General features: G+C 36.9%; 5 protein-coding genes and 1 long non-coding RNA gene across 8 annotated transcripts; 2 read left to right on the top strand and 4 right to left on the bottom strand.

The window, feature by feature from the left end:
* Positions 1 to 171: 171 nt before the first annotated feature.
* On the bottom strand, positions 172 to 2,744 carry LOC106439390 (protein DJ-1 homolog A). Its single transcript, XM_013880831.3, has 8 exons — positions 2,541 to 2,744; positions 2,230 to 2,430; positions 1,651 to 1,800; positions 1,372 to 1,557; positions 1,183 to 1,263; positions 898 to 1,098; positions 669 to 809; positions 172 to 574 (listed from the first exon to the last, which is right to left on the bottom strand). Exons 1-8 carry the CDS (start codon positions 2,559 to 2,561, stop codon positions 377 to 379), a joined length of 1,179 nt encoding a protein of 392 aa, XP_013736285.1. The 5' UTR covers positions 2,562 to 2,744; the 3' UTR covers positions 172 to 376.
* Positions 2,745 to 4,791: 2,047 nt separating this feature from the next.
* On the top strand, positions 4,792 to 7,358 carry LOC106439389 (probable beta-1,3-galactosyltransferase 13). Its single transcript, XM_013880830.3, has 7 exons — positions 4,792 to 5,300; positions 5,995 to 6,147; positions 6,242 to 6,324; positions 6,400 to 6,499; positions 6,625 to 6,738; positions 6,869 to 7,011; positions 7,094 to 7,358. The coding sequence occupies exons 1-7, from the start codon at positions 4,951 to 4,953 to the stop codon at positions 7,180 to 7,182; spliced, it is 1,032 nt and encodes a 343-aa protein (XP_013736284.1). The 5' UTR covers positions 4,792 to 4,950; the 3' UTR covers positions 7,183 to 7,358.
* A 23-nt stretch (positions 7,359 to 7,381) lies between these two features.
* On the bottom strand, positions 7,382 to 12,491 carry LOC106439388 (phosphoenolpyruvate carboxylase 3). 2 transcript variants are annotated; one of them, XM_013880828.3, is made up of 10 exons: positions 12,346 to 12,491; positions 12,047 to 12,247; positions 11,128 to 11,522; positions 10,739 to 11,046; positions 10,556 to 10,659; positions 10,388 to 10,478; positions 9,918 to 10,072; positions 8,836 to 9,834; positions 8,014 to 8,400; positions 7,382 to 7,921 (listed from the first exon to the last, which is right to left on the bottom strand). In XM_013880828.3, exons 2-10 carry the CDS (start codon positions 12,212 to 12,214, stop codon positions 7,625 to 7,627), a joined length of 2,904 nt encoding a protein of 967 aa, XP_013736282.2. In that variant the 5' UTR covers positions 12,215 to 12,247; positions 12,346 to 12,491; the 3' UTR covers positions 7,382 to 7,624. The 2 variants fall into 2 exon arrangements, with proteins under 2 accessions (XP_013736282.2, XP_013736283.2); XM_013880829.3 differs by lacking the exon at positions 12,346 to 12,491 and having other exon boundaries at positions 12,047 to 12,326.
* Positions 12,492 to 16,255: 3,764 nt separating this feature from the next.
* On the bottom strand, positions 16,256 to 18,378 carry LOC106439387 (peptide-N4-(N-acetyl-beta-glucosaminyl)asparagine amidase A). The gene has a single exon (XM_013880827.3). It carries the CDS (start codon positions 18,240 to 18,242, stop codon positions 16,422 to 16,424), a length of 1,821 nt encoding a protein of 606 aa, XP_013736281.1. The 5' UTR covers positions 18,243 to 18,378; the 3' UTR covers positions 16,256 to 16,421.
* Positions 18,379 to 19,059: 681 nt separating this feature from the next.
* On the bottom strand, positions 19,060 to 22,442 carry LOC106439383 (polynucleotide 3'-phosphatase ZDP). Of its 2 annotated transcripts, none has more exons than XM_013880822.3 (14): positions 22,025 to 22,442; positions 21,750 to 21,809; positions 21,371 to 21,661; positions 21,093 to 21,149; positions 20,962 to 20,997; positions 20,806 to 20,874; positions 20,621 to 20,704; positions 20,476 to 20,532; positions 20,305 to 20,381; positions 20,029 to 20,110; positions 19,825 to 19,941; positions 19,502 to 19,626; positions 19,358 to 19,427; positions 19,060 to 19,274 (listed from the first exon to the last, which is right to left on the bottom strand). In XM_013880822.3, the coding sequence occupies exons 1-14, from the start codon at positions 22,385 to 22,387 to the stop codon at positions 19,227 to 19,229; spliced, it is 1,536 nt and encodes a 511-aa protein (XP_013736276.1). In that variant the 5' UTR covers positions 22,388 to 22,442; the 3' UTR covers positions 19,060 to 19,226. The 2 variants fall into 2 exon arrangements, with proteins under 2 accessions (XP_013736276.1, XP_013736275.1); XM_013880821.3 differs by having other exon boundaries at positions 21,371 to 21,664; positions 22,025 to 22,435.
* A 204-nt stretch (positions 22,443 to 22,646) lies between these two features.
* LOC106439386 lies at positions 22,647 to 23,416 on the top strand. The gene is made up of 2 exons (XR_001287520.3): positions 22,647 to 23,040; positions 23,119 to 23,416. It is a non-coding gene; the product is annotated as an uncharacterized LOC106439386 (long non-coding RNA).
* The last annotated feature ends 99 nt before the right edge of the window (positions 23,417 to 23,515 follow it).

Genomic DNA, 23,515 nt, shown 5'->3' with positions numbered 1-23,515 from the left:
ATAATATGAGGCTTAAGAGGGAGTTGAACGTAAGGGCTAGCTTTAGTTACTCTTCATTGATCATGAGTGACTTTGTAATATGAGCTTTGGTTTAGTTGAGGAGGTATAATGTATGTCTTTACTATATGGTATAATGATATATCCAAATGTGTAAATTAGTAACTCAAATTATTTTAAGGTAGTAAAATATCTTCTTCTATAATTGCGCCAGAAGTTAACAAATATGCCTTAAACACATGAATTACATGTTCAGTAAAGCCATAAACTAACTACCCACTTACTCCACTCAGCCAGAGCTCTTATTACAAAGTCACTCAACATCAATGGAGAGATAACTAAACCCTTTATTTCACGTCACACTTTAAATTTTTTGAAGTTAAACAAGCGTTGCCTTAGCAAGTTGAAGCGCTTTCTCGCGCCCATAAAACTTCTCAACGATCGCAAGTGCACACTCCATTGCAGTCCCAGGAGCTCTGCTCGTTATTAGATTTCCGTCCACAACGACTCTATGATCAACGTGACTCTGGTCCGAAAGTCTGTTGCTCACCACTGGGTGTGTAGTTGCCTTCTTACCCTAATACAAAACAAGTCTCTACATGTCAGTTCAAGATATATAACAAGAAGATTGTAACGTTTTCACATTTTAAGTACTGATTTGAATATTGCACCTTGAGTAAACCATGAGGCTCAAAGACGTAAGCAGGCGACGCGCAGATACCTCCATATGGTTTGTTTGCTTCAGCTTGTTTCTTTAACATGTTCACCAGTTTCTCGGAGCGTGACAATCTTGAAGCACCGTTAAGACCACCCTGAATGTGACACATCGAGGACGTTAGATATTTTCTTTTGTACTATTATTCAATGAATGTCTAAAATTTAAAGTATATAAGCACTCACAGGCAACATAATCATATCGAATGACTTCTCTAAAACCTCATCAAGAAGCACATCTGCGACTAGGTTAGCTTTGTGTGATCCTACAACTTCCAAACTGTTGCTAACTGAAGCAATCACTACATTTGCTTTTGCCCTCCTCAGGATATCTACAACCGAAATAGCTTCAATTTCATCTGATCCCTCGGCAATGGGAACAAGAATCTGAAACAAGAAAACACATCTTTGTAGTCTAGGAGTGTATTTATAAAGGACTAAGTGGAGAGGTAAATGAACACATGTATATACCTGTGGGGTATCTTCGAATGTCCAGTTTATTTGGTTAAGCTCAGTAAAGGTAAACTCCTCACCAGGGTTAGGACGAGGCAGCTGATATTAATAAAGAGAACAAGTAAGTCCAAGATGACAAAGCAAGTCTGAACACTATAGCTTTAGTTACTATGTTGCTGATAAAAGAGGGCAGAGACAGAACTATACCAAGATACTAGAGACATCAACAGCTGTCTGTTTCCCACACAACTTCTCAATAAGAGTGAGGGAGAATTCAATGGTGGTTCCTGGTCCTCGACTGGTCACTATCTTTCCATCTATCTCCACTCTTGATTCACTAGCAGTTCCACAAGTAGCTGCAAGTTTCTCCATAAACACCGGGTAACATGTTGCCTGCAAGAAACCCATGCAATCCAGACATATTAAGACAAGAACTGAAAACAAGAAATAGTAACGTTTTTTGACATTTTATTGCTTCTGACTTACTTTTTTGCCCTCTAGTAAACCCCAAGTACCAAGAGCCAAAGCAGGAGCACAACAGATAGCTGCGTTAAGTCGCCCATCTGTCTCTTGTTTCTTTACCATGTTCTCTAATGGTTTGCAATTTTTAAGAGTCTCGCCGCCGGGAAGCCCTCCCTTTTTATCAATCATATAATCAAATGTAGTCTCAGCAAATCATCTCTTAAGGTACTTCAGGGAACTTCAAAAGCAATAATCTGTGGACTAGTTTCACATTGCTAATTGATTGCTAAATAATATATTGGTCGATCTACTATTACAGACATGAGAAGGAACATATGCGGAAACAAATGCGATAAAGTAAACGACATAAAACTTAACATAGTCTACCAAATTGAAAGAGAGATAATATTATCATAGGAATACAAGAACACATGATATATTGGCTAGCTCCAATCATTTCTACTGCTACATGGCCAGAATAGATTTTAAGGCTTATATTAACATGTTTCTTGTGTATTTTGAGTTAAAAAACTAACAATTCGTTCCGACCATCTCCTTAATTAGTTGTCAATTATTGCAAGATGTAGTAACCGAGAGACTTACGGGGAGCATGATAAGATCGAAAGTAGAGTTGGTAATGTCAGAGAGGAGAGTGTCGGCGACCATCTTGATTCCATGACAAGCATCAACGCCAACCTGATTCTCAACGGAAGCCACCGTCACGTAAGCGCCACTTCGTCGCAATACGGTGATCATCGCCAATGCTTCTAGGGGCTCAGTCCCATGAGCGATAGGGATCAAAACCTTAAAAAAAAAAAAAAACTCGGATCACCAAGACAACCTAACGAAAATTAACATAAATTAAAAGATCCCTTACGTATATATGTACAAGGATGAAAACAACGAGATCGTACCTTCTTCCTAGATGAAGCCATAGTTTACAAAGCTTCGAGAGAGAGAGAGTCACAAAGATGGTATACGGAAGAAAGAAAGTGAAGAGGAACGGAGTGTCACTGGTGAGAGGTTAAATTAGCGAGAGGCTCATGTGACGACGCCATTCACGACTTTTCATCCCCTTTGATCAAAAAGGTTGACGTGTGTGATGACGTAAGTAGCGATAAAAAGGCATCCATTGGGACGTGGCAAACGTTGATTGGTGTATAGTGATTACACGTCAACGTTGAATAAAGTCTTGATTCCACTTGGCATTCGGTAAACTTAGACGGCGTGTAGTTGGGCGACAAAAACAAAAGTATTAGGACAACGAGATCACGTCTCGGTTCTTGATTTTGCTCATGCACGTGTGTGTTGTTGTTTTGATATTCGTAACAAGCAGAGTAAACCGGACTAATAGTTAATAATATATGAGCTAGGAGGACAACTCCTTTCTTATAGTCTTCAAAACGGTTTGTGGACCAGTATTAACCGGTCAAAAAGAATTAACTTCCACCCTTTTAAATAGCTTCTTCACACACGATTTGTTACTATAACTTAGCTCACATTGAGCTCATAATAATGGCAAAAAACATATTTATAAAACTTAAAATCAGCCTAATATTATTGAGTGGAGTTGAAGCGAGCCAAGTTAGCTTTTGTAATGAAGGGAAATCATATGATGATACATTGAGACATTATCATCGAATGATTAGGACATCCTAATCTCGTGTGGACACAGATTCAGTTCTTGGTTTTTAATCACTTTTAAAACATTCTGGTAGAAGATCTGAAGTCTTTGTTGAAAGCTATAAACCATATAAAAGTAACGCTATAGCTTTTCGAAAAATATAAAACACAATCTTCAAGAATTTTGCGCAGTATTTTAGAAAGTGAAACTCATATTCTTGATCTAGAAACTTGTAACCCTTTTCTAATACTAGGCCAGAAACGTTTTCACCATGAATGGGGATTAGATGTGTAATATGTTCAATTGACATTAACTAATGACTAATTTGTTTATATTCTATTGACATAATAATAATTCTTGTTAGTCTGGTCAAGTCATGCCTAACTTCTGTTAAAATCATCAATACTATTAAAAGGGAAGAAGTCTAAAAAAATCTACCTATAAAAGTTGTTTGGATCCTTTCATTTAACTTATTATTTTTTGATCTTACCTTAAATTTATACTAACAATATGTTACTATATATTTCTCTAACAATAATTTAGTTAATTTTTTTATTTATTTAAATCTTACTCCTAAATCCTAATCATTACTATTACTATATTTATCATTTTGATTTTTAATCGTAAAAGCATTGAGACTAATGTTTTATATTATCACTTTTATCATATAATATATGATTTAAAGCAAGATAAATTACTTATATTATCAGTTTTGCGATAGTATCCGTTATATATTTCTGATAATACATTAATCATTCTAAACATACACTATTTTAAATATTTTTAACAAATCTTAATATTATTTCTTAACCTTTTCTCAGAAAAATATTTCATCAACCATGTTTTTGTACAATAACGTTAAAAATATATATCAAAAGGTTGTTGGACCTGATATGGACGTAATGAGTCCACATCTGTTTGAGTATTTAAGATCCTAAAAGAATTTGAAATATATGAAAAATCTGAAAAATATCTGAAACACGAAAAGTATTTGAAACTCCAAACAAATACCAAAAAAATTCAAATACCTAAAAATTTAAAATCTTATTCAAAATCTGACACGATTAACTGAAAAATACCCAAAATTTTATCCAAATACCCATTTTTTTTAATTTGAAAATTTTACCTGAAATCAAAACTCTAATCGTAAACTAAAAACTTAAAAACAATATCCATAATACCGAAAACATATTCGGAATATCCAAATATACCTAATATACACGTATTTATGATCGAGTCTAGGGTAGGCCCGGACTCAAACAAAGACCTGCAGGTCAAAAAAAAAACCCAATAGGTTATCCTCTCTCGACCTGAACTAAACCTATAATTTTGGATCGGTTCGATTTGTTTTTTTATCCGGATATAATTCTCATGTCGAAAAGAAACTTATGTAAAAATGTACATATAAAATCTCAAATAAATTAATTTGTAGATTATATAGCTGTATTATAATATAATCCAACAACTCCGTGTTTTCCAAGCGCGGGTCAAAATCTAGTTAATGTTATAAAATTGGTTTTATTCACAACTTTTCATACACATTAAAAAAAACCCGTGCATCTTGAAAAAGGATCCGGATCCGAACCAAGGAAAAAAAACTGGATCCAACTGATCTGAGAAACAGAACACCCGTATCACCACTAACGACCGTTAAAACTGAATAAGCCTGGGAGCTTCCGAGTAAGAGGATCCGTTACAAAATGATGCCATCTTCTCCGAGGCTGAAGCTCTTTCACGCGCGTCCATCGCGCCGGCCGACGTCTCTGATCGTCATCACCTCTATCGCGATCGGGCTCTTCGGATTTCTCTTCGGACTCTCCGCCATTATTTTCCCGGGTATCCGGTTATCCTCCCGGACCTGCCTCACCAACTCTCCTCCCAAGACGGTACGCATCGTCTGGGACGTCGCTGGAAATCGCAACGCTAATGGCGGAGTGAAGAGGCACAAGGTTATGGGATTCGTCGGGATCCAGACCGGATTCGCGTCAGCTGGGAGGAGACGAGCTCTCAGGAACACGTGGATGCCGTCCGATCCACAAGGGCTTCGACGGTACTGATTGAACTATTGCATCATCGACGCTGGTTTGATCTGGATTCAATCCATAGATATGAGTCTCTGATCATTCATCATAATCTCAAACCTTAAAAGATCTGAATATAGCATTTTCTGAGTTTTGATATATACTCATATGATCGGTTGATAGGCCTTGAATCCAAATAGGACTAACTAACATTATTTAGTTACTTCTATATTGACCAATATTCAAGAAATCGCTAGGCGATAACTAGGTGCTTTGTGGTGACTATGTGCTTCATAAAAAACTAGCGACTAGACTAATTATTGGGGGCCTAGGCTAGGCCTAATCGGGAAAGAATTACTAAATAAATATATATATATATATATATATATATATATTACAATTTATATAAAATATTTTAGTTTTTTAATTTAATTATAAATTTGTTTTGATGAATTATCAAAATTAGATATACAGAACAGAAGTCAGACAAATTAGTGGAGTGGATTTGTACTTAAACTTAATCGTCATGGCATGTTCTTATTATGACCATAACGAAAATATGAAATGCTGCTTCCATCATCTCTTCGTCCTAGCCTACTCGGTGAACCATCTTAAATATCTATGTTGTCTACTTTGTTATTCTATTGTGTGTTATTATCTTCTCGCATCCGTTATAACATGAATTTTGAGTTGTTATCTTCAATGATTCACTGCTCTCTGCAGCTTGGAGGAGTCAACAGGGTTGGCCATTAGGTTTATTATAGGCAAAACCAAAGATGAAGCGAAGATGGCTGAGCTTAGAAGGGAGATCGCAGAGTACGATGACTTCATACTGCTTGATATCGAGGAGGAGTACAGTAAACTCCCATACAAAACGTTAGTTAGAAGAGTAACACTTCTCTGTTTCACATGATTCACATCTTAGTTTAGAGATAACATGAATAACTCTGATCCATGGTCCTTGGTATAGTTTGGCTTTCTTCAAAGCTGCGTATGCACTATATGATTCAGCGTTCTACGTCAAAGCTGATGATGATATATATCTGAGGCCAGGTAATTGATATTACATTCTCTTGAGTTTTCGCGTTAATCTTGGATAGTGTATGAGGCTGTTGTTTTATTTCACAGATCGGTTGTCCTTGCTGTTGGCTAAAGAGAGGAGTCACTCTCAGACATATCTTGGATGCCTGAAGAAAGGTCCTGTTTTCACGGATCCAAAGCTAAAATGGTAAGGACAGGAAAAGAAGTTAGAATGCAGAACATGCTTTTATTTGAGATACTTTGAACATATGGTCGGATTTGAAACATGTAATCATCTCTTGTGATTCAATAATAAACTTGGAGTTTTTGCAGGTATGAACCTTTGGCAGATTTGCTTGGTCAAGAGTACTTTCTTCATGCCTATGGCCCCATATATGCTCTTTCTGCAGATGTTGTCACCAGTTTAGTTGCCTTAAAGAACAACAGGTAAGTCATGTCTCCTTTATTATACTCGTCTTTGAATATCTCCATGAGTTATGTTCCTCGATACAGGTTCAGTGTTTTTATCTGTTAAGCCTTTTTTTGTTTAATAAAGAGAGATATTTTGAAACTTCAGTTTCAGGATGTTTAGCAACGAGGACGTGACAATAGGTGCATGGATGCTGGCGATGAACGTCAACCATGAGAATCACAAGACTCTTTGTGAACCAGAGTGCTCCCCGTCCTCCATTGCTGTTTGGGATATACCAAAATGCTCAGGTTCCATATTCACATGCTTCCAGGTTCACTTTGCATAACTGGTTACAACTTGGATTGAATATGTAATATGTTACTGGTGTAGGCCTTTGTAACCCAGAGAAAAGGATGTTGGAACTTCACAAGAAAGAGAGCTGCTCAAAGAGCCCGACTTTGCCATCGGAAGATGAGTGATCTTTCCTCTTATAGATCTTGACATTCCCTTAAAACGGCTTTAGGGTTAGTAATTTTTGTGTAACCCAACTTTTGGTGATTCCTTGTTGTACAAGTTATAAGATTGAACTAACTGCAATTTCGATCTCGCATTATCGACGAGGAAAGGGGAAAAAATAGTTTGGCTTTGTGTATCATTGCGAGACAGCAGAGCAAAAAATAAAAGACAAAAAAGATAGAATTTAACAATCATCCACTTCCAGAAACAGAGAAGTGTTTTAGTTTTTCACACAATGACAAAATAAAAACTTGTTAACGGTGGATACATAAAAGTAATCTGTATTCCGACCGTATTAACTTATTGCTTGGGTTCCAAGAAAAAGAGTATTCTTAAAAAAAAAGGAGAGATAGAAAAAGAGAGACTCCAAAGTTGTGTTCACTCTCAGTGACTCAACTCAATCACTTAACCGGTGTTTTGCAATCCTGCGGCAATACCCTTCATGGTCAAGATGAGCGTGTCCTCAAGTCCAGGCGCGTACTCACTCGTAGGGTTAAGCTTGACGAGCTCTTGTGCTGATTTGCTCGACTGCATGATCTCTTTAGAAATGTGTGGTCGCAGAGTCACATTGTAGTTTTGATCACGGATTCTCTTCAATGTGTAGGCTTGACAGACATTGAGAGTAGTAATGTAAGAGTCACGCAACCTAAGCCTCTGTTTCAAGTAAGGGTCTCCTTCAAGAAGGTCTTTGTGTCCAGCAGTCTGCAAAACAGAATAGATTTTAATGTTACTTCAAGTTAAAAACAAAAAAAAAACGAAACAGAAGACTCTGTTTTTGTTCTGTTTGTTCATACCTGGAGAATGAGGTTCTTGGTTTCTTCAAAGTTGGTTCTCAGTTTCTCTCCAAAGGCCCATAGATCTTTTGACACAAGAAGTTTGTCGTACAATGCAGCGATCCCAGGGTCTCCCTTGGCGAACACCATTTCAATAAGGTCAATGGTGACTCGGAAAAACGGCCAGTGTTTGTACATATCTTGCAGCATGTGGAGGTTCCTCACATCCTTCTTGATTGCATACTTGAATGCTGCTCCGAATCCTAGCCATACAGGAAGATGGAATCTGGTTTGAGTCCAAGCAAAGATCCATGGGATTGCACGTAGAGACTCAATCCCACCGCTTGGCTTTCTTTTTGAAGGTCTGCTTCCAATGTTCATACGTCCATACTCTAGCTCAGGTGTTGCCTACACAGCAAACCAACGGTTAAGATACTTTGAACCATGGTTCTAAATATAGTTATAAGCAGCCACTCTGTTCTAACCGAAACAATTTACCTAAAATCCAATTTATATCATTCAAAATCAGTTAAAAATCAGTTTAACTCGGAACTAATTTAGTCCAAATTTATTAAATTAAATAATAATGTTAATACAAATCGACAAATTTTTCTAATTTCTTTTTTTTTTGTATATCTAAGTTTGATAATTCATCAAAATAGTTTTATAATTAAATCCAAAAACTAAAATATCTTATATAAATATAAAATAAACCAATAATCTATGTTTGAATAATCCGCCTAGTCGACAATCCTCTGCAAATCTCTTAGTTATTGCCTAGCTATTTCTTGAAAATTTCTTTGAACTATAAAGCTTGTTAAAAGAGAATCAGAGAGTACTTACAAGGCGGAAGTACTCGACAAATCGAGGTTCTTGGAACACCACAGATCGGTATTCCTCAGTAGCAACAACTGCCATTGCATCTAGCAATGCACGCCACTCAGGTTTGGGCGAAACAGGAGGGTTCATCCCATGCTCAAGAGTAGCAGCTGTGAAACGCTGAAGTGTTCTAAAACACAAGTGTTCCTCTCCAAACGATTGCTCAATGACTTCACCTTGAACCGTCACTCTCAGCGAGCCATTAACTGTATCCGGTGGCTGAGACAATATAGCAAGATGTGTGGGACCACCTCCTCTTCCGACAGTGCCACCACGGCCATGGAACATAGTCAGCTTCACTCCGTACTTCTTAGCAACCTTCACAAGCTCTTCTTGAGCTTTGTACAGCTCCCAAGCAGCTGAGAGACGCCCAGCGTCTTTCCCCGAGTCAGAGTAACCAATCATAACCTCTTGTTTACCGTTGATACGGTTCTTGTACCAGTCTAGGGAAAAGAGTCTTGAAACAGCTGCAGGAGCTGCTTCGAGGTCAGCTAGCTTCTCAAAGAGAGGAACAACTCTAAGCGGCGTTTTCACATGGCACTCACGCTGTAGAAGCTCAACAGCAAGGACATCACTAGGTGAGGTCGCCATAGAGATAATGTAAGCTCCAAAGCAATCCGAAGGCAGTTCGGATATGACTTTGAATGTGTCAAGAACATCAGCGATTTCTTCGGTTTTGGGAAGATCTGGTCCGAAAAGTGGACGTTTGCCGCTTAGTTCAGATAGAAGCCATTCTTGGCGACGTTCTTCAGACCAGTCTCTATACGAGGAACCGTCCAAGTGTTTGGTGATAGCGTCCAAGACATCGGTGTGGCGTTCAGACTCTTGCCTAATGTCAAGCCTGACAAGGGAGAGTCCGAAGGTGGAGACTTGCCTCAAGAAATCAAGAAGGGTTCCATCAGCTATTGGGCGGTCACCACATGAACATAGTGAGCGGTAACATAGCTCAAGAGGCTCCAAGAACTGCGTAAAAGAGAACAAAAGAGCAGTAAACACAAGGCTGGACAAGTAAGGGAAAGAACTAACTGATCATAGAGGTTTTTTACCTGTTCCACATTGGTGAAAGTAGCTTCTTCAGGGATGTCTGAGATTCCGTTACTCAGCAATTGACGAGAGCGCTCACGTGTGTGATAGAGTTTGTCCCTCACATCACCAAGGATCACACGGTATGGCTCAGTTGGAGGAATTGTCTTCCAAAATTCTGCATTGATTTAAAGAAAAATATTAATTACAAATGTACAAGCAGTAGCATTGTATATACCAATGTTAAACAAATCACTAAATGAAAACTAGATACTTTGTAGAGTACTAGCAACTAGGCAGATTATTCGGAACCTAGTATTAACAAATTATTGATTTATTTATATATATATATATATATATATATTATTTTGTATAATATATTTTAGTTTTTAATTTTAATTATCAAAATTAGATATAAAAAAAAATTAGACCGATTTTTAAAACAATGATATATACTTCTTTTTTTTTCCTAAGAATGGTATCTGCTTCTAACCTATGTAATGTTTTGCAGCATCTTTCCTTGAGTTCCTGTGGATTTCATCAGCCTTGGCTCGGAACTCATCAGTGCAACGCCACATAGACAACTGCCAAGTAGAAAATAATGAATGAATCAATAGGATCTTGAAAGAGTTGAAAAAGCATTATTTGTTGAGCAAAAAACCTCAAACATCAGATTCTCGATTTGGTTATAGTAGAGATTGGCAGCCATCATTCTAGCCAACAAGCACACATCTCTAGTGACCTCAGGCGTGACCCTCGGATTACCTGCAAATTCCGGTAAGCTAGATTAGAGGGTGGACAAATGGAAACAAGAGAGAGATTCATTAGGCAGTAAGTAATGTACCATCACGATCACCGCCCATCCAAGAAGAGAACTGAATCAATGGAGCATTGTAAGGAACACGTTCATCAATCCCAATGTTTTTCAGAGCAGTGTCAACACGGCGAAGAAACTTAGGGACACCGTTCCAGATTGTCTCATGGAAGTAGCTCATTCCAGCTCTCATCTCATCTTGAGGTGTTGGAGGTGTTCTCCTTATCTCATCAGTGCGGAATGCAGCTTGAATCTCTCTTTGCAGAGACTCATCAAGCTCCTGCTTGTCATCAGGAGTAATGTCTTTAGCATACAGCTGCGCAAGACAGTCTCTTATCCTGAAAAAAAAAACATTTCATGTTCAAAAGAGTTGCCTCACTGATCTCTCTATAGAAAGTAGAAAGAAAAAAGAAACTAACCTGCCGTGCTTCTGAAGCAAAGATCTACGTACAGACTGAGTAGGATGAGCAGTCAAAACCAAATCCACAGTCTGATTCTTCAAAGCATCAAAGATCTCTTCAGGAGACTTACCAAGATCAGAAACAAGCCTCTTGAAAGTCTCTTCGATATCAGACTCAGTAGCCGCAGAGCTCTCGTCAACGAAATCACCTTTCTTGAGCTTCTTGATCCTACGGCGGTAAGCAATCTGAACCTCCTCAGCCAAGTTTGCTAAGTTGAGCATGTGGGAGAAGGCCTTGGAGATAACAATGGAGTCACCAGCGTCCAAACTGGTGAGGACTTTCCCTAGCTCCTCAAGCTTCTTAGGCTCACGCTTGCCTTCATACTCAGCAGATAGCTCGTATAGCTCTTGAACCTGTACAGCAAGATCATTTCACAAGAATGGTAGAAGACAAATTATTTGGTGTCTTAGATTATTTATACTTGTACATTTGTATTTTAAAACAATTATTTTTTTCGTTTAAATATAAAATAATTTTGATGCATTATCAAAAAAAAATCAACAAAAGGCTAGATTTGACATATAAAACATAAACCATCACTGAATTATGGATTTGTATTAATTTAGATTGATTAAATTAGACATAGACCATAACATAAACCATAACTGAATTATCAAAATTAAACATATAAAACAAAATAAATTAGACAAAATTATGGACTTGTTGATTAAAATTGGTTTTAACTAATTTAAAATAATTTAAACCAATTCGCATAGTTTAAATAGGATTTTAAGAAAATCAGTTTCAGAGTAAGACCGAGTTGCAGGTGCTTAGGTTCTGCCTGGACCTATTTTTAGAACTATGGTTTGAACTTTTTGTGATTTCAGCAAACATGTGTGTATTGATTTCAGTCGAAAGGTGAATCAAGTTATGTTACCGTTTCACGGAGATCCTCGCCGTGAAGATCCTGGAGAATGTCGAGGAAGCGGTCGAGGAGAAGAGCATCGTACTCGATAAGCTTGTCGTCTTCACTCACTTTAGCGGGAGCCAGTTGTCGTAGCTGCGCATCAATTGATGCCATCTTCTCTATGTTCCGACCCGCCATGGTTGATGATCAGACCGATCTCCACTCGCTTCTCTGTAATGACGATGGAACAGAGGATTTGATAGACTGATGTAAAAGAAAAAAAAAATCAAAACAATAAAAACAGAGTTTCAATGGATTGAGAGACAAACCTTTCGGAAGATATCTGCGGGAATCAAATCTAATTCGATGCCACTCAGATTAGAGAGAATGACTTTTGATGGTGGGATCAGATTCGGAGATGGTAGTGAATGAGAAAGTAGGCTCAACTATATATAGAGGAAGTGATATAGTCACAGTGTGTTGGCCGAGATGCGCGCTTTTTAAGTGGATTTAATTATTTCGATATTACTTTCTTATTTTTAAGTGAGATTTAATTATTTCGATATTACTTTCTTATTTTTAATCATATTTTTGGTTGAGTATTCTTGTGAGTTTATATCTGTGAATTTAAAAAATAACTCAATACTTTTATGTAGTGAAAACATTATTCGTCAAATCCGTCTTATTATTATAGGAAATGGAATAATTCTCACGGATATTCTTAAATATTATTACAAACAGATTACATAGCATAAATGAAATATATATTTTTGAGAACATAAGGAAATAGAATATATATTTTTTGAAAATAAGAAATAGAATATTTTCATTGGTTCCATTCCATTTCATATGATAGACGACTACAGATCGTCGCTTAATTTGGTAATTTGTAATTTTGTATGATTTGTATTGATCGTTAGAAATTTGGAATTATATACTGCAAATTAAGTAAAAAGTGAAACTAAAGCATTATTTGACCATCTGTATTCGAATTATAAAGCATTAATTTCGAATATCGGTTTTACTGCTTCAAGACCTAATGGATTTTGATTTCTTAAGGGTTTTTCGAAAAGTTTCTTCATTGCGGATCTTGATTTCATGGTTGTAAAATGTTAGTGTAGCACAAGCTATGGAATTAGATTTAGTATTAATCTTAGCTTTTGTTTTTGGGGTTAATTTTTAGCCCTGGTAAAACAGAAAATAATTGATTTTTAGCTTATAGAAACAGGACTTAGTAAAAAGAAACAGAAAACAGGATCGTGCGAGCTCGTGCATGCATTTTGTCTAAACTCGAAGATGCATAAATCTCTGACTCTTAACTTCCAGACCATCCAAATTGACTATTAAAAAGTTTTAAGTTTCATAAGATCTTTTTCTGTTTTTTTTAGAAGTAAATCGGTAGACTAATCATTATTCTTCAATAAATGGCATGTATATGAGATGGACAACTAATACATTAAGGTTCTGTACTCTCTCATGCCTTATCAAAGTGGAATATTCGAGAGTTCGAATCACTTGAATACGTCAATATAATATGTAAAGTCAACCAAGTTTGTGATTTGTTATCCCGACGTGGGTTCTTATCTATCTGGCGGGACTCGGAAAGTTTAATTCATTTTTCTTCCACTTAATCATATCCCAGACGTTTCAAACTATCGAAATGTTAGAGTTTCATTCTATATACCCAAATAAAGCGAATAAGCCAAAATCTACTTAGTTATAAAACAACAATATAAAATTCTAAAATTTGATATTAGAGTTTGTCCTGTAAAATTTTATGGAATACACCGAAATGTATTATACAATTTTTAACAAGAATACAAAGTTTTGTGAATTTTTAAAAGTGTTAGAAAATTGGCTCTTGGGTAGACTGATTCGTTCGAACATTTATCATTGACCCTTTTGTATATATTAAAGGGTATGATGAAACATGGCGTCTTCTTAATTTGAAACTTAGCAATAATGCCGAATTAGTTATGCTGGAATCTCTATAGTTTATCGATCACTTTATGTCTTTATACTTTATAGACTAACGAAAAAACAAGTTTCAATTATTGGTTAATATATTGAATGATAGCTACATTAATATAAAGATGTGCAATAATGGCATGGTGTGGGGTCAGTGCCGGTGATAATTCGGTTGACGTATATACGATGATAATTAACATTATTTATCAGAACCATTCGAATAGGACCGTAGGACAAGTCGATTTGTATTTCTCCTATTATGCATATGATAAAATAGAAAGATATGGGGTGTGATTCACGAAAGCAAATTGGTGAGGCCACGGTAGTGTGTGTACACTATCAAATAAATTAACTTTATATGTTACGATTTGATATGATTCTTGATCGTGATCATGTCATTTATTTTATTATTCCAGTTTGTTAAATTTCACTTCTCTCTTTTTGTTTCTTTCTCTCAACAATATGCATTATGCAAATTTTAAATTAAGATGATATTTAAAAAATAAATGCAAATTAGATGTTTACACAAAGATTATTTAGTACAAAAGTAATATCAAATTTAGATAATATAGACTTTGATACATAGATCCAAAGTATAGACAATCTCTTTCTTATTATTTGAGGAGCATTAATTGAATGTAACTTTCCTCTCATGTGTTATTAATAAGAATGTTGTTTCCTATGTGGCAACACTACAATCACTCTCACCCTATTGTCCTCATCTCACTAGATTATTTACATAGTTTGCCATTATACACTAGACTAACATTGCTTTCATATATTATGCTTTATATCTCTACATAAGTATTATATCCGATTACTCACTTAAACCATTCGCGAGATACACGTTTGGTTAAGTCTTGGTTTTTTGACGATTATGGTTTTTTGACTAATACTCCTTCTGTTTCTTAATGTTACATATTCTAGTTTTTTTACACATTTTAATAAAACACATTAAATTTGCACTTAGTTAATAAAACATATCTTGAAAATGTAAAAAATAATTTTTTTTGAAACAAATTTTTTTTCTAGAATATGTAATATTAAAGAACAGAGGGAGTATGGTTCATATAATCATGCCGAACCAAATTACTAACATCTTATATGTTTAACATATAATCATTTTTGGTTATGTGACTATAACTTATCTTTGTTGTTTCTTTTATATTTTATAATTCTATTACTTTTGTTACATTTCATATTTTAATCATATTTTTTATGAATTAAATAATAATTATATTGCCTATGTTTTGTTTTATCTTAAACTCATAATAAATTTATATTAAGTATTTGCTTATTCTTAATGAATATTTCCGATTATCTAAAATTTGATATTGGGTAAAAATTGCGGGTTCACAAATAATTAGCATGTATTTATTAATTTTATTTTTTAGAAATAGCATGTATTTATCTTTAATATAATTTAACATGACACAAAAATTGCGACGAAATATGAAAAGTTTCAAAATCAGAATTGATTATTGATTTGAGATTGATTGATTTTTCAATCAAGCCGCAACCTTTGTTTCCTTATATTAAAAATAAGAATAAAATGTTTTCTGGTTTTGAAAGATCAATTCGAAAATGGAGTAATAAGGCGATTATCACTTTGTATGTATTATACTATTAAATTAAACAATATGACTTTTTAGTTCATTCATCCTGGCGCAGGTTACCACCTAGTATAATAGTAATGTATATAGTTAAAATATAGATCTGAAAAGCTTTCATATAACAACACATATATAAAGTTAACAGAAATTACTAAACTATATACATTAGTTATCTTTCTTTTGTTTTACTATCAGTTTTGTTTCACCATGGTAAACTGCAATATTAATTTTTTTTATCTCAATTACTTTATTATATTAATTTTACAAATTTTCCCAAAAGTTTAAAACATAAACTCAAATTTTACAAAACCATTTTACAAAACCACACGGCTACTAGATATATATGGGCCAAAGACGTAACAAGCCTAATTTATCCCACAGCGGGATAAGAATTAAGGAAGGCTTATTAAGTGACTGTTTCGACTGTTACGACGTTACGTTCTACGTTTGTAGAGACCAAAACGAAAAAAGATCATCAACTGTCTGTTCACACCATTCCTCAGACAACCAATTCAGACATCTCTGCCGCAACATGATTAGGGAAAAGTGTTTGGTAATCCAAGCTCCTGGCGGTTTCAAAGAAATGAGCCACAGCTTCCTCTGGTGTCCCTACCAAGACACCATGTCCTAGGTTGGGTATATTTGCATAGAAGTCAGATTAACCGGACTGGTCCTATTTGCATAGAAGTCAGAACATGACGAGGGAAGAAGACAGTTTACAACATAGCAAACCTGACCGAGACATCGTCTGAAAACAACAGAAACAAACATACAAAAAACTTCTTTTGTACTTATTCTACGATGTTTCTTTCTCCCACTGTCATTCACAGCAAGAGCGAGGTCAACGTCTCTAGTCTGGCTAGATGCTCGGGCATCTTCAGTGTATTCTCCTCGCAAACAGCTTCAACCTTGTCATACAAAATGTCGTAGTTGAAGCTACTAATGTTCCTGAAGTAACATTGATCACTTCCAACATATTTATAAACTTGCTGTGTCCCCCCATATCCATTCACCACTAAGTTATTCTTCACCACCATAACCCCTTGCCCTTCTTGCTTATTCTCCACCTTACTCTTAAACGTTCTCATCATCACTTTATCACTCTCCGTTCTCTCCTCATTGAACCCCATCGTCACATTCGCAACCTCTAAAGACGTATTGTCCTCTTGCTCCAAGGAGTCAGAGTAGAGGTAAAAAGGAAAACTCTTAACAGATTTCGCCGCGTAGATTCGCCTTGACCCTCTCTTGGACTGAACACGGTCTTCGCCTTCGATCAACTGATCTATAATCTGCAAGCTCCCATCTTTACCCAAAACCATCTTGTTTACATACCTGAACTCTTGACGAGAAGTGGTCACAATCTCCCCATGAGAAGACTTGACCAAACCTTTCGAACATACCAACCTCTTAGCCTCCGTCTCAAACTCTCCATTCAACCCCTTGAAATCTAACACAGAACCAATCTCCAGAGAGCTTCTACTAACCTCCAACACCTCCCCTTCAACAACCTCCTTCTCACCATCCAACCAAAGATGCAAATTCGCGTCAACAAACCAAACATTCAACGCGTTAGTCACACTAAACCCAAACTCATGACCTTCCCCATCCAACAAACTCCCCAAAAACGGCGTCATCTCGATATCATAACTAGGCAAATCAAACGAGCCAATAGCCGTCACGGGTCTCCACAGCAAAGGATTGATCCCACCTGTGAAAACAACGGGGAAAGGCCAAACCGCACCCGCAACTTCCCCGTCTAGTGTCACCACAACTTCTCTAAAAGGACCGTTACCACCAGCTGTACTAAGATTGTTAGCTGTAATAAAGTCGTTAGGAAGGTTCCCATACCAAAACTCATCGTTCTCGTGGAAAGAAACATAAACTTCGAGGACAGCTCTATACACATTCCTAGGGATCTTGAACTCTTTCCGCTTGGAATCACCCGAACTCGAGATCTCGAACCATAGGCCGTCGTTTAAAGGGAGGCTTCTCGAAATAGGCACGATCATATCAGCTCGAGGAGGAGAGTTGTAATCATAATCACCAGATGATGGTGGATAGTAATGGAAGAAGACGTCGACGTGGTAAACGCCGGTGTAGGTTGTGTCGACGATGTTGCCGAGGTAGAGAGCGAGGGTCTGAGTCCGGTTCTTGACGAGGAGGGAGTGGTATTTAGTGACGTCTTTCTCGACGGACCAGACGATGCCGTTTCGCGTAGGCTCGGCGGTGCAGCTGCGGAGAAGCTCTGCGCCGTCGAGCCAGAGGCCGAAGATGCGGTCGAACTGTCGGCCTCGGCAGGTGGATCTGAGCTCGAGGGTGATTCTGGAGAATTGCTGGGAAGGGCAGTGGGAGGGGAGAGTGTAGTTGGCGAGGACCGGGGGTTTGGTGTAGGTGTAGGCGAAGTCGTGGTGGAGGAATTGGTGGGAGCAGGGTTGTTGTTGAGTTTGAGGAGAAGAGGGGACGGGTGGCTTTTTGACTTCGAAGTAGCGAGTTGGTGACGTGGCGTTTCGGGAGGAGGAGAAGAGGGGAGAGAAGTGGGGTGGTTTGAGACGTGATCTTGTTTTGTCGTGGTGATCGGCGACGGCGGAGAGAAAGAAGACGGTGAAGAAGAAGAGGAGGAGTGGAGGATGAGAGGAAGAAGACATGATTGTACGAACTGATCTTGTTTGGTCTCTCTGTCTGGTAATCCAATTGATATGTCAAAGACGCAAATGATAATGTAATAAAGTGCATCTTACTTAAAGAATTTAATTAAGATGTTTTCTTGGGTACTTCAAGAACTAATCACTGACTTAACTAATGTGCAATACTCCAGATTGCATCTAGGAAACAGAGTGCATTCAATACTATTTTTTTTTAATAATATAATAATGTTCATTGTGGATTCAAATTACTATTTCTAAAAATATAATTAAAATTTAACTAACAATTTTAAAGTATTTTAATTAATATTTACTAAACAATTATTTTATTATTTTAGTATAAATTTCTTCAAACTTGATATTAAATACATCTATCAGCTATTAAATCTCAGGTAAATTTTTATTTTTCCTATTTTTTGGTAATCTATGGTTAACACCTTTTCAACGCTCGTTTCACTCCAAATTGTCTTGTATTTCTTTTTAAACATAGTAATTTATTTAGTGTATTGACATAACTCTATTAATTACTACGGTTAGATTGGTTGCACGCTACCTTCTTGGAAACCAATCACAAAACGTAGCACATAACCAAGAATGTTTGGATCTTTGAAGCAAAGCAATAGACAGTACCTAGTTGCAATCATATGATCATATACAAATATCAAAAGATTTAAAAAAAAATTACTGACTACACAACGATCAATTGGCCCTGATAATCAATTAGCAATTTGGCTATGCACAAAAGGTCTGTGAAAGAAGAGGTTATCCAACCTCAGATGAGCTAGTTTCCTGATTCTGTAATGCTGATGATTGGATCTGATTCAACGGGAAAACAATCCCAAGTAATGCCATTTTTTGTCATATCAAATCCCAAGAGTGTTGAATTAAACACATACTGATAGAGTGATAGTTTGATCAGAAAAAAGCATTCGTGTCAGACTAAACAAGTTGCAAACACTAATATAGTTTAGCTCTTCCATAGTGACTTCAAGAGATAAAGTACTCCTCTGGGGTGTAAAACTTCAATCCATTTGCCTGCAGTCAAAAAAAGTAGCTGTCTATCAGGAAAGTCGCCTAAATTATTTTGAGGGAGATGCCCGATGTTTAGTAACAAATACCTGTGCAAATTTTATATCTGCGTCGCTGTGATCGCCTTTTCTTCCGGCTGCATCCCCAACGTAGAACGATCTGATGGCACAGAAGTTAGTATACACACCAAACTAAAGTAAAAGAAAGAATGCAAACGGATAGAGAAGACTAACTTATCCATATCAATTTCAATTCCAGAGTTAAAGTGTTTCTTCATGAGTTGCCACATTCCAGCCTTGGGTTTGCGGTAAAGGTCATCTTTACCACCAGAACTTGCGACTCCACAGGCTATAAACACCTGCATCCAGAACAAAACCATTGAAAAGTCCAAATGTTAGCTAATAAGAACTTGCAAGACAGAACAAACCATGAACCAACTTGTTTGCATCATAGTTTCTTCTAATTACTCAAAGCAATATTCAGAATTTGTTGAAGCAGTGTTCTTGAGTAGATAAAATAACGTTGTTAATTATGAGAAACTAAAACCGAACTTCACCTGAACAGGGACCTCCACGCGCTTGATAAAACTGTTGAGGCGTCCAATTTTCGAGTCCACAGCAGCTTGTCTTTTGTTCTTCCACCGATCAATGTTGGACTCATTCGTGAAAATAACCTGATGAACATTAGCATTTATATACAAATAAACTGAGACTATTGAGTTGCATGGGCTTAGATGTAGTACAAAAGGAAAATAAGTTACCAGCTTGTAGCCTTGACTATGAAGACTTTGTAGTTTCTCAGGTATAGAAGGATACATAAGAGACCATGCATCTGCACCTACACTGAGAAAAAGGAAAATGAAAACAATATGATTCATTAATGAATAACACCTATTTTGTAAAAAAACATGGGTGCCTTTCTGGAAAAGTAATCACTGAAGTAACAAACTACAGGTCCAACAATCATAAATGGCCACTGGAAGAGGTTGGAAACAGAGAAGAACATGAAAATTCTCAGAGACCAATTCGCTTCTTACATTTTCACGGATGTTTTTGTTAGGCATCCATCAAAATCAAATGCAGCTATCTTCTCTGAATCATTAAGACCATCATCCTGTTAAGATTTAGCAAATGAATTTTTCCTTAGGACATAATGCATTATACCATATACTCAGAAAGCAAAATCATATTTGAAGATGATTTCTAACCCGCTCAAGGAATATTACAGTCTCAAACGCTTTCCACTTCGGCAATAGACTGGCATCCTGAAAAAGAAGGATATTAGTAGCCAGAGACATAATGATTGGAAAACGAATACATATGCCAAAGCTGCAAACTCCCAAGAGTGCCTACCCTGTACTTTTCCTTCACATCAGATGCAGAAAGAGAGATTTCTACTTCAGCTACGACCTGAGAAGTTGACTCACTGGTGTTCATCTGCATAACACAGTATTTAAAATCAGTTGGGAGAATCTCAACATATGGAAGAGACTGCCAACCACTAGCATGTGTACATATACATCTCATTGCTTACATACCTTAGGTTTTCTAGTAGTAGGTTGGCTCGTGTTGGTATGCACTTCATCTTTTTCCACCATTTCCCCAACCTTTCATAAGAAACAAAATATTACAAGACAATGAAAATTCAACTTTTACAAAATTATCAAAAGACGTGGTTACTACTATCTAATAACCTGAGAATGTTTTCTCTTGTTTGTCTCCTCCGTCAGCTAGTTTTCAGTTCCCGATTGTCAGGAATTGAAGTAAGAAGTTAGTTTGGCGAGGCCTACAATTTTATGGAAAAAGGTGTTGCTAGTAAATCTACCAAGGTCTTGTTCTCGCATTGTTGGACCAACTCCTTTAATGCATCCTGATCACCACTCTGTTTTATTGTACCAAATAAATCAAATATATAACAATGTGTCAGCACGAATAAGGCTAGTTATATGTTGACACTGACAATGGTGCCATACCACTGGTATATTTGAGAGTCAGTGTGACAATACTTAAACTTAATACCACATCTATATTCAAGATAGCATCATCTGTTCAATTTTATGATCTTAGCAACCCTGAGAACATAAGCAAACATCCAGAACTAACCTGCAGTGATGAAAATCCACCAATGTCCTCTACAGAATCAATCGGATCTGATTCAACGGGGAAACAGCCCCGGTGATGCCACTTTGTCATATCGAATTCCCTAGAGTCTCTGGTCACCAGCCCCAATCTCAGTTCCTTTGCAGCAATAGTCTGAGAGCACTTCTTGCACGATGACCTGCTTGATTTCGCGTACTCAGCAATAACTTTTGAAGAACCTTTCGTCTCCTTAATCTTCTCCCCACTTAAATCATCTGTTGCGAGATGTTCAATCTCTTCCACCTTCTCATCGACCTGCTTTATTTCAAGCAGATACAATCAATTATGAAAAGTAAGTTAATTCACATTCCAAATCCAAATGAGCAAACGAGAGTGAACTTACTTCTTTAGCAGGGTCACCACACTGTTCCACCAATTTAGCCAACGCATCTTGATCATCTTTCTGCGATCATAAGCACATGTACACATTTGTTAGAGAGGAAGAAGATGAACGTTGAACGAAAAAATATCTATAATTGATCGTTACAGAGTTTGTTATTCTGTTTTTTTATAACCGGTTTAAACAACCACGTGTACGGTTTATACTAAACCGAATATACAATCTCAATCAACTCTAATAGGGGAGCCCAAAGCTAAGATGATGAGAGAGACTCTAACCTCCAAAGCGGATAAGCCTTTGATATCGTCGACGGAAGCAATCGACTCCGATTCGGTAGGGAAACAATTCAAATGATGCCATCTGGTCATGTCGAACCCGCCAGGTCCCTTGCTAATCAATCCTAATCTAAGGGTTTTCGAGGCGATTGACTTCGAGCATGCCTTGCAGGAAGATCGGTTCGACTTCGCGTACTCGGCTACGATCGGCATTTTCTCCGGTGGAATATTGTTCGGAGCTGTTGTCCAAATGTAACGGTGGGAGAGATGGTTTCGTCCTCGTTGACGGAGAAAGAGATTGGAGTGATGGATGATCAAAGGAGGGAGAGAGTGAGAGTGGCGAGAGACGAAGGAGGCTAAAACCATAAGGGGAGGTTTCGAGGATAAAAGGTAATTAGGGTGGAATTGCAAATGTTAATGGAATATAAGGACTTAAATGTAAATATATTGGGCCGTTTTTAGCTGTAAACGCCAATTACATTTTGATAGATAAATTCACCTGACACTACCCATCAGACAGTAACTATTATCTGATATATTTGGTCGGTGGGTCAGACCAAATAAATGTCCGTGCTTCAGTCCCTTTTTAGAAGATATCTCAAAAATATACAAAAAAAGGTATATAAATTAGATTTTTTTACTCTTAGAGACACATTCCATGATTTCAATTACACTTTAAGACACTTACAACATGAGACACACTTTTCAGTTGTGTAAAGTCTCTACTACCCTTTACTATACAAGTTTGATACTCTTTGTTCACCGAAAAAAAACAAGAGAGAGATAATCTTGATTATCATTTCAGTCTTATGAATCTCTCTCTCCCCTAAAATGTGGGTGAGCACATAAGACAAACAACATCGTTCAGCTAATTTCACAATCAAAGAGTTCATATAATTTTGAAATGTCTTCCCTCTTTATCCTTTCCTTTTCCTCCAATGAAACTACAAAGGGATTTGTTCAGTACAATTTACCAGAAAAGATGTCGGGTATTCAAGGCCATATCCTCGAAGTCACTAGTTATTGCCTTTTTCCGATTCAATTCTATTCCCCTATTTCGATTTTCTGAAAGTTAATTTTGTGTTCTTTTGATTCAGTGGTTGGATTCCAGAAATTAAAAGACACAAAATGGTTGTCAAGACAAGATCTATATGTTTTCCTCGAATATAACGAGACTCTGACCTCCTATCGTCGTAACAGTAGCTCGTGGTGGTCGTCATGCTCTGAATCCGCCGTCGCGGCAGGTCAGAGCCTTCGTCGTCGGTTCCGTTGCAGAGAGAAACCTCGTGAAGCAACAATGGTCAATTCCCTCTATTTTACATATCTGGTCCTTTAGGTTTTGTATATACGCAATTTGACCCCAACATTCTTTAATTTACTTATAGATTCTTTTGATTTCGTCCCATACTTTTTAATTATACCTTTAACCCCTAACAACAATTCTCCTATTAACAAAATTATTAACAAAATTCCTATCCACACTATTTACGTCCA

Source organism: Brassica napus, chromosome A3 (genome assembly GCF_020379485.1).
Source record: "Brassica napus cultivar Da-Ae chromosome A3, Da-Ae, whole genome shotgun sequence".
NCBI classification, from domain to species: Eukaryota; Viridiplantae; Streptophyta; class Magnoliopsida; order Brassicales; family Brassicaceae; genus Brassica; species Brassica napus.
This window is presented reverse-complemented; position numbering and strand designations above follow the sequence as displayed.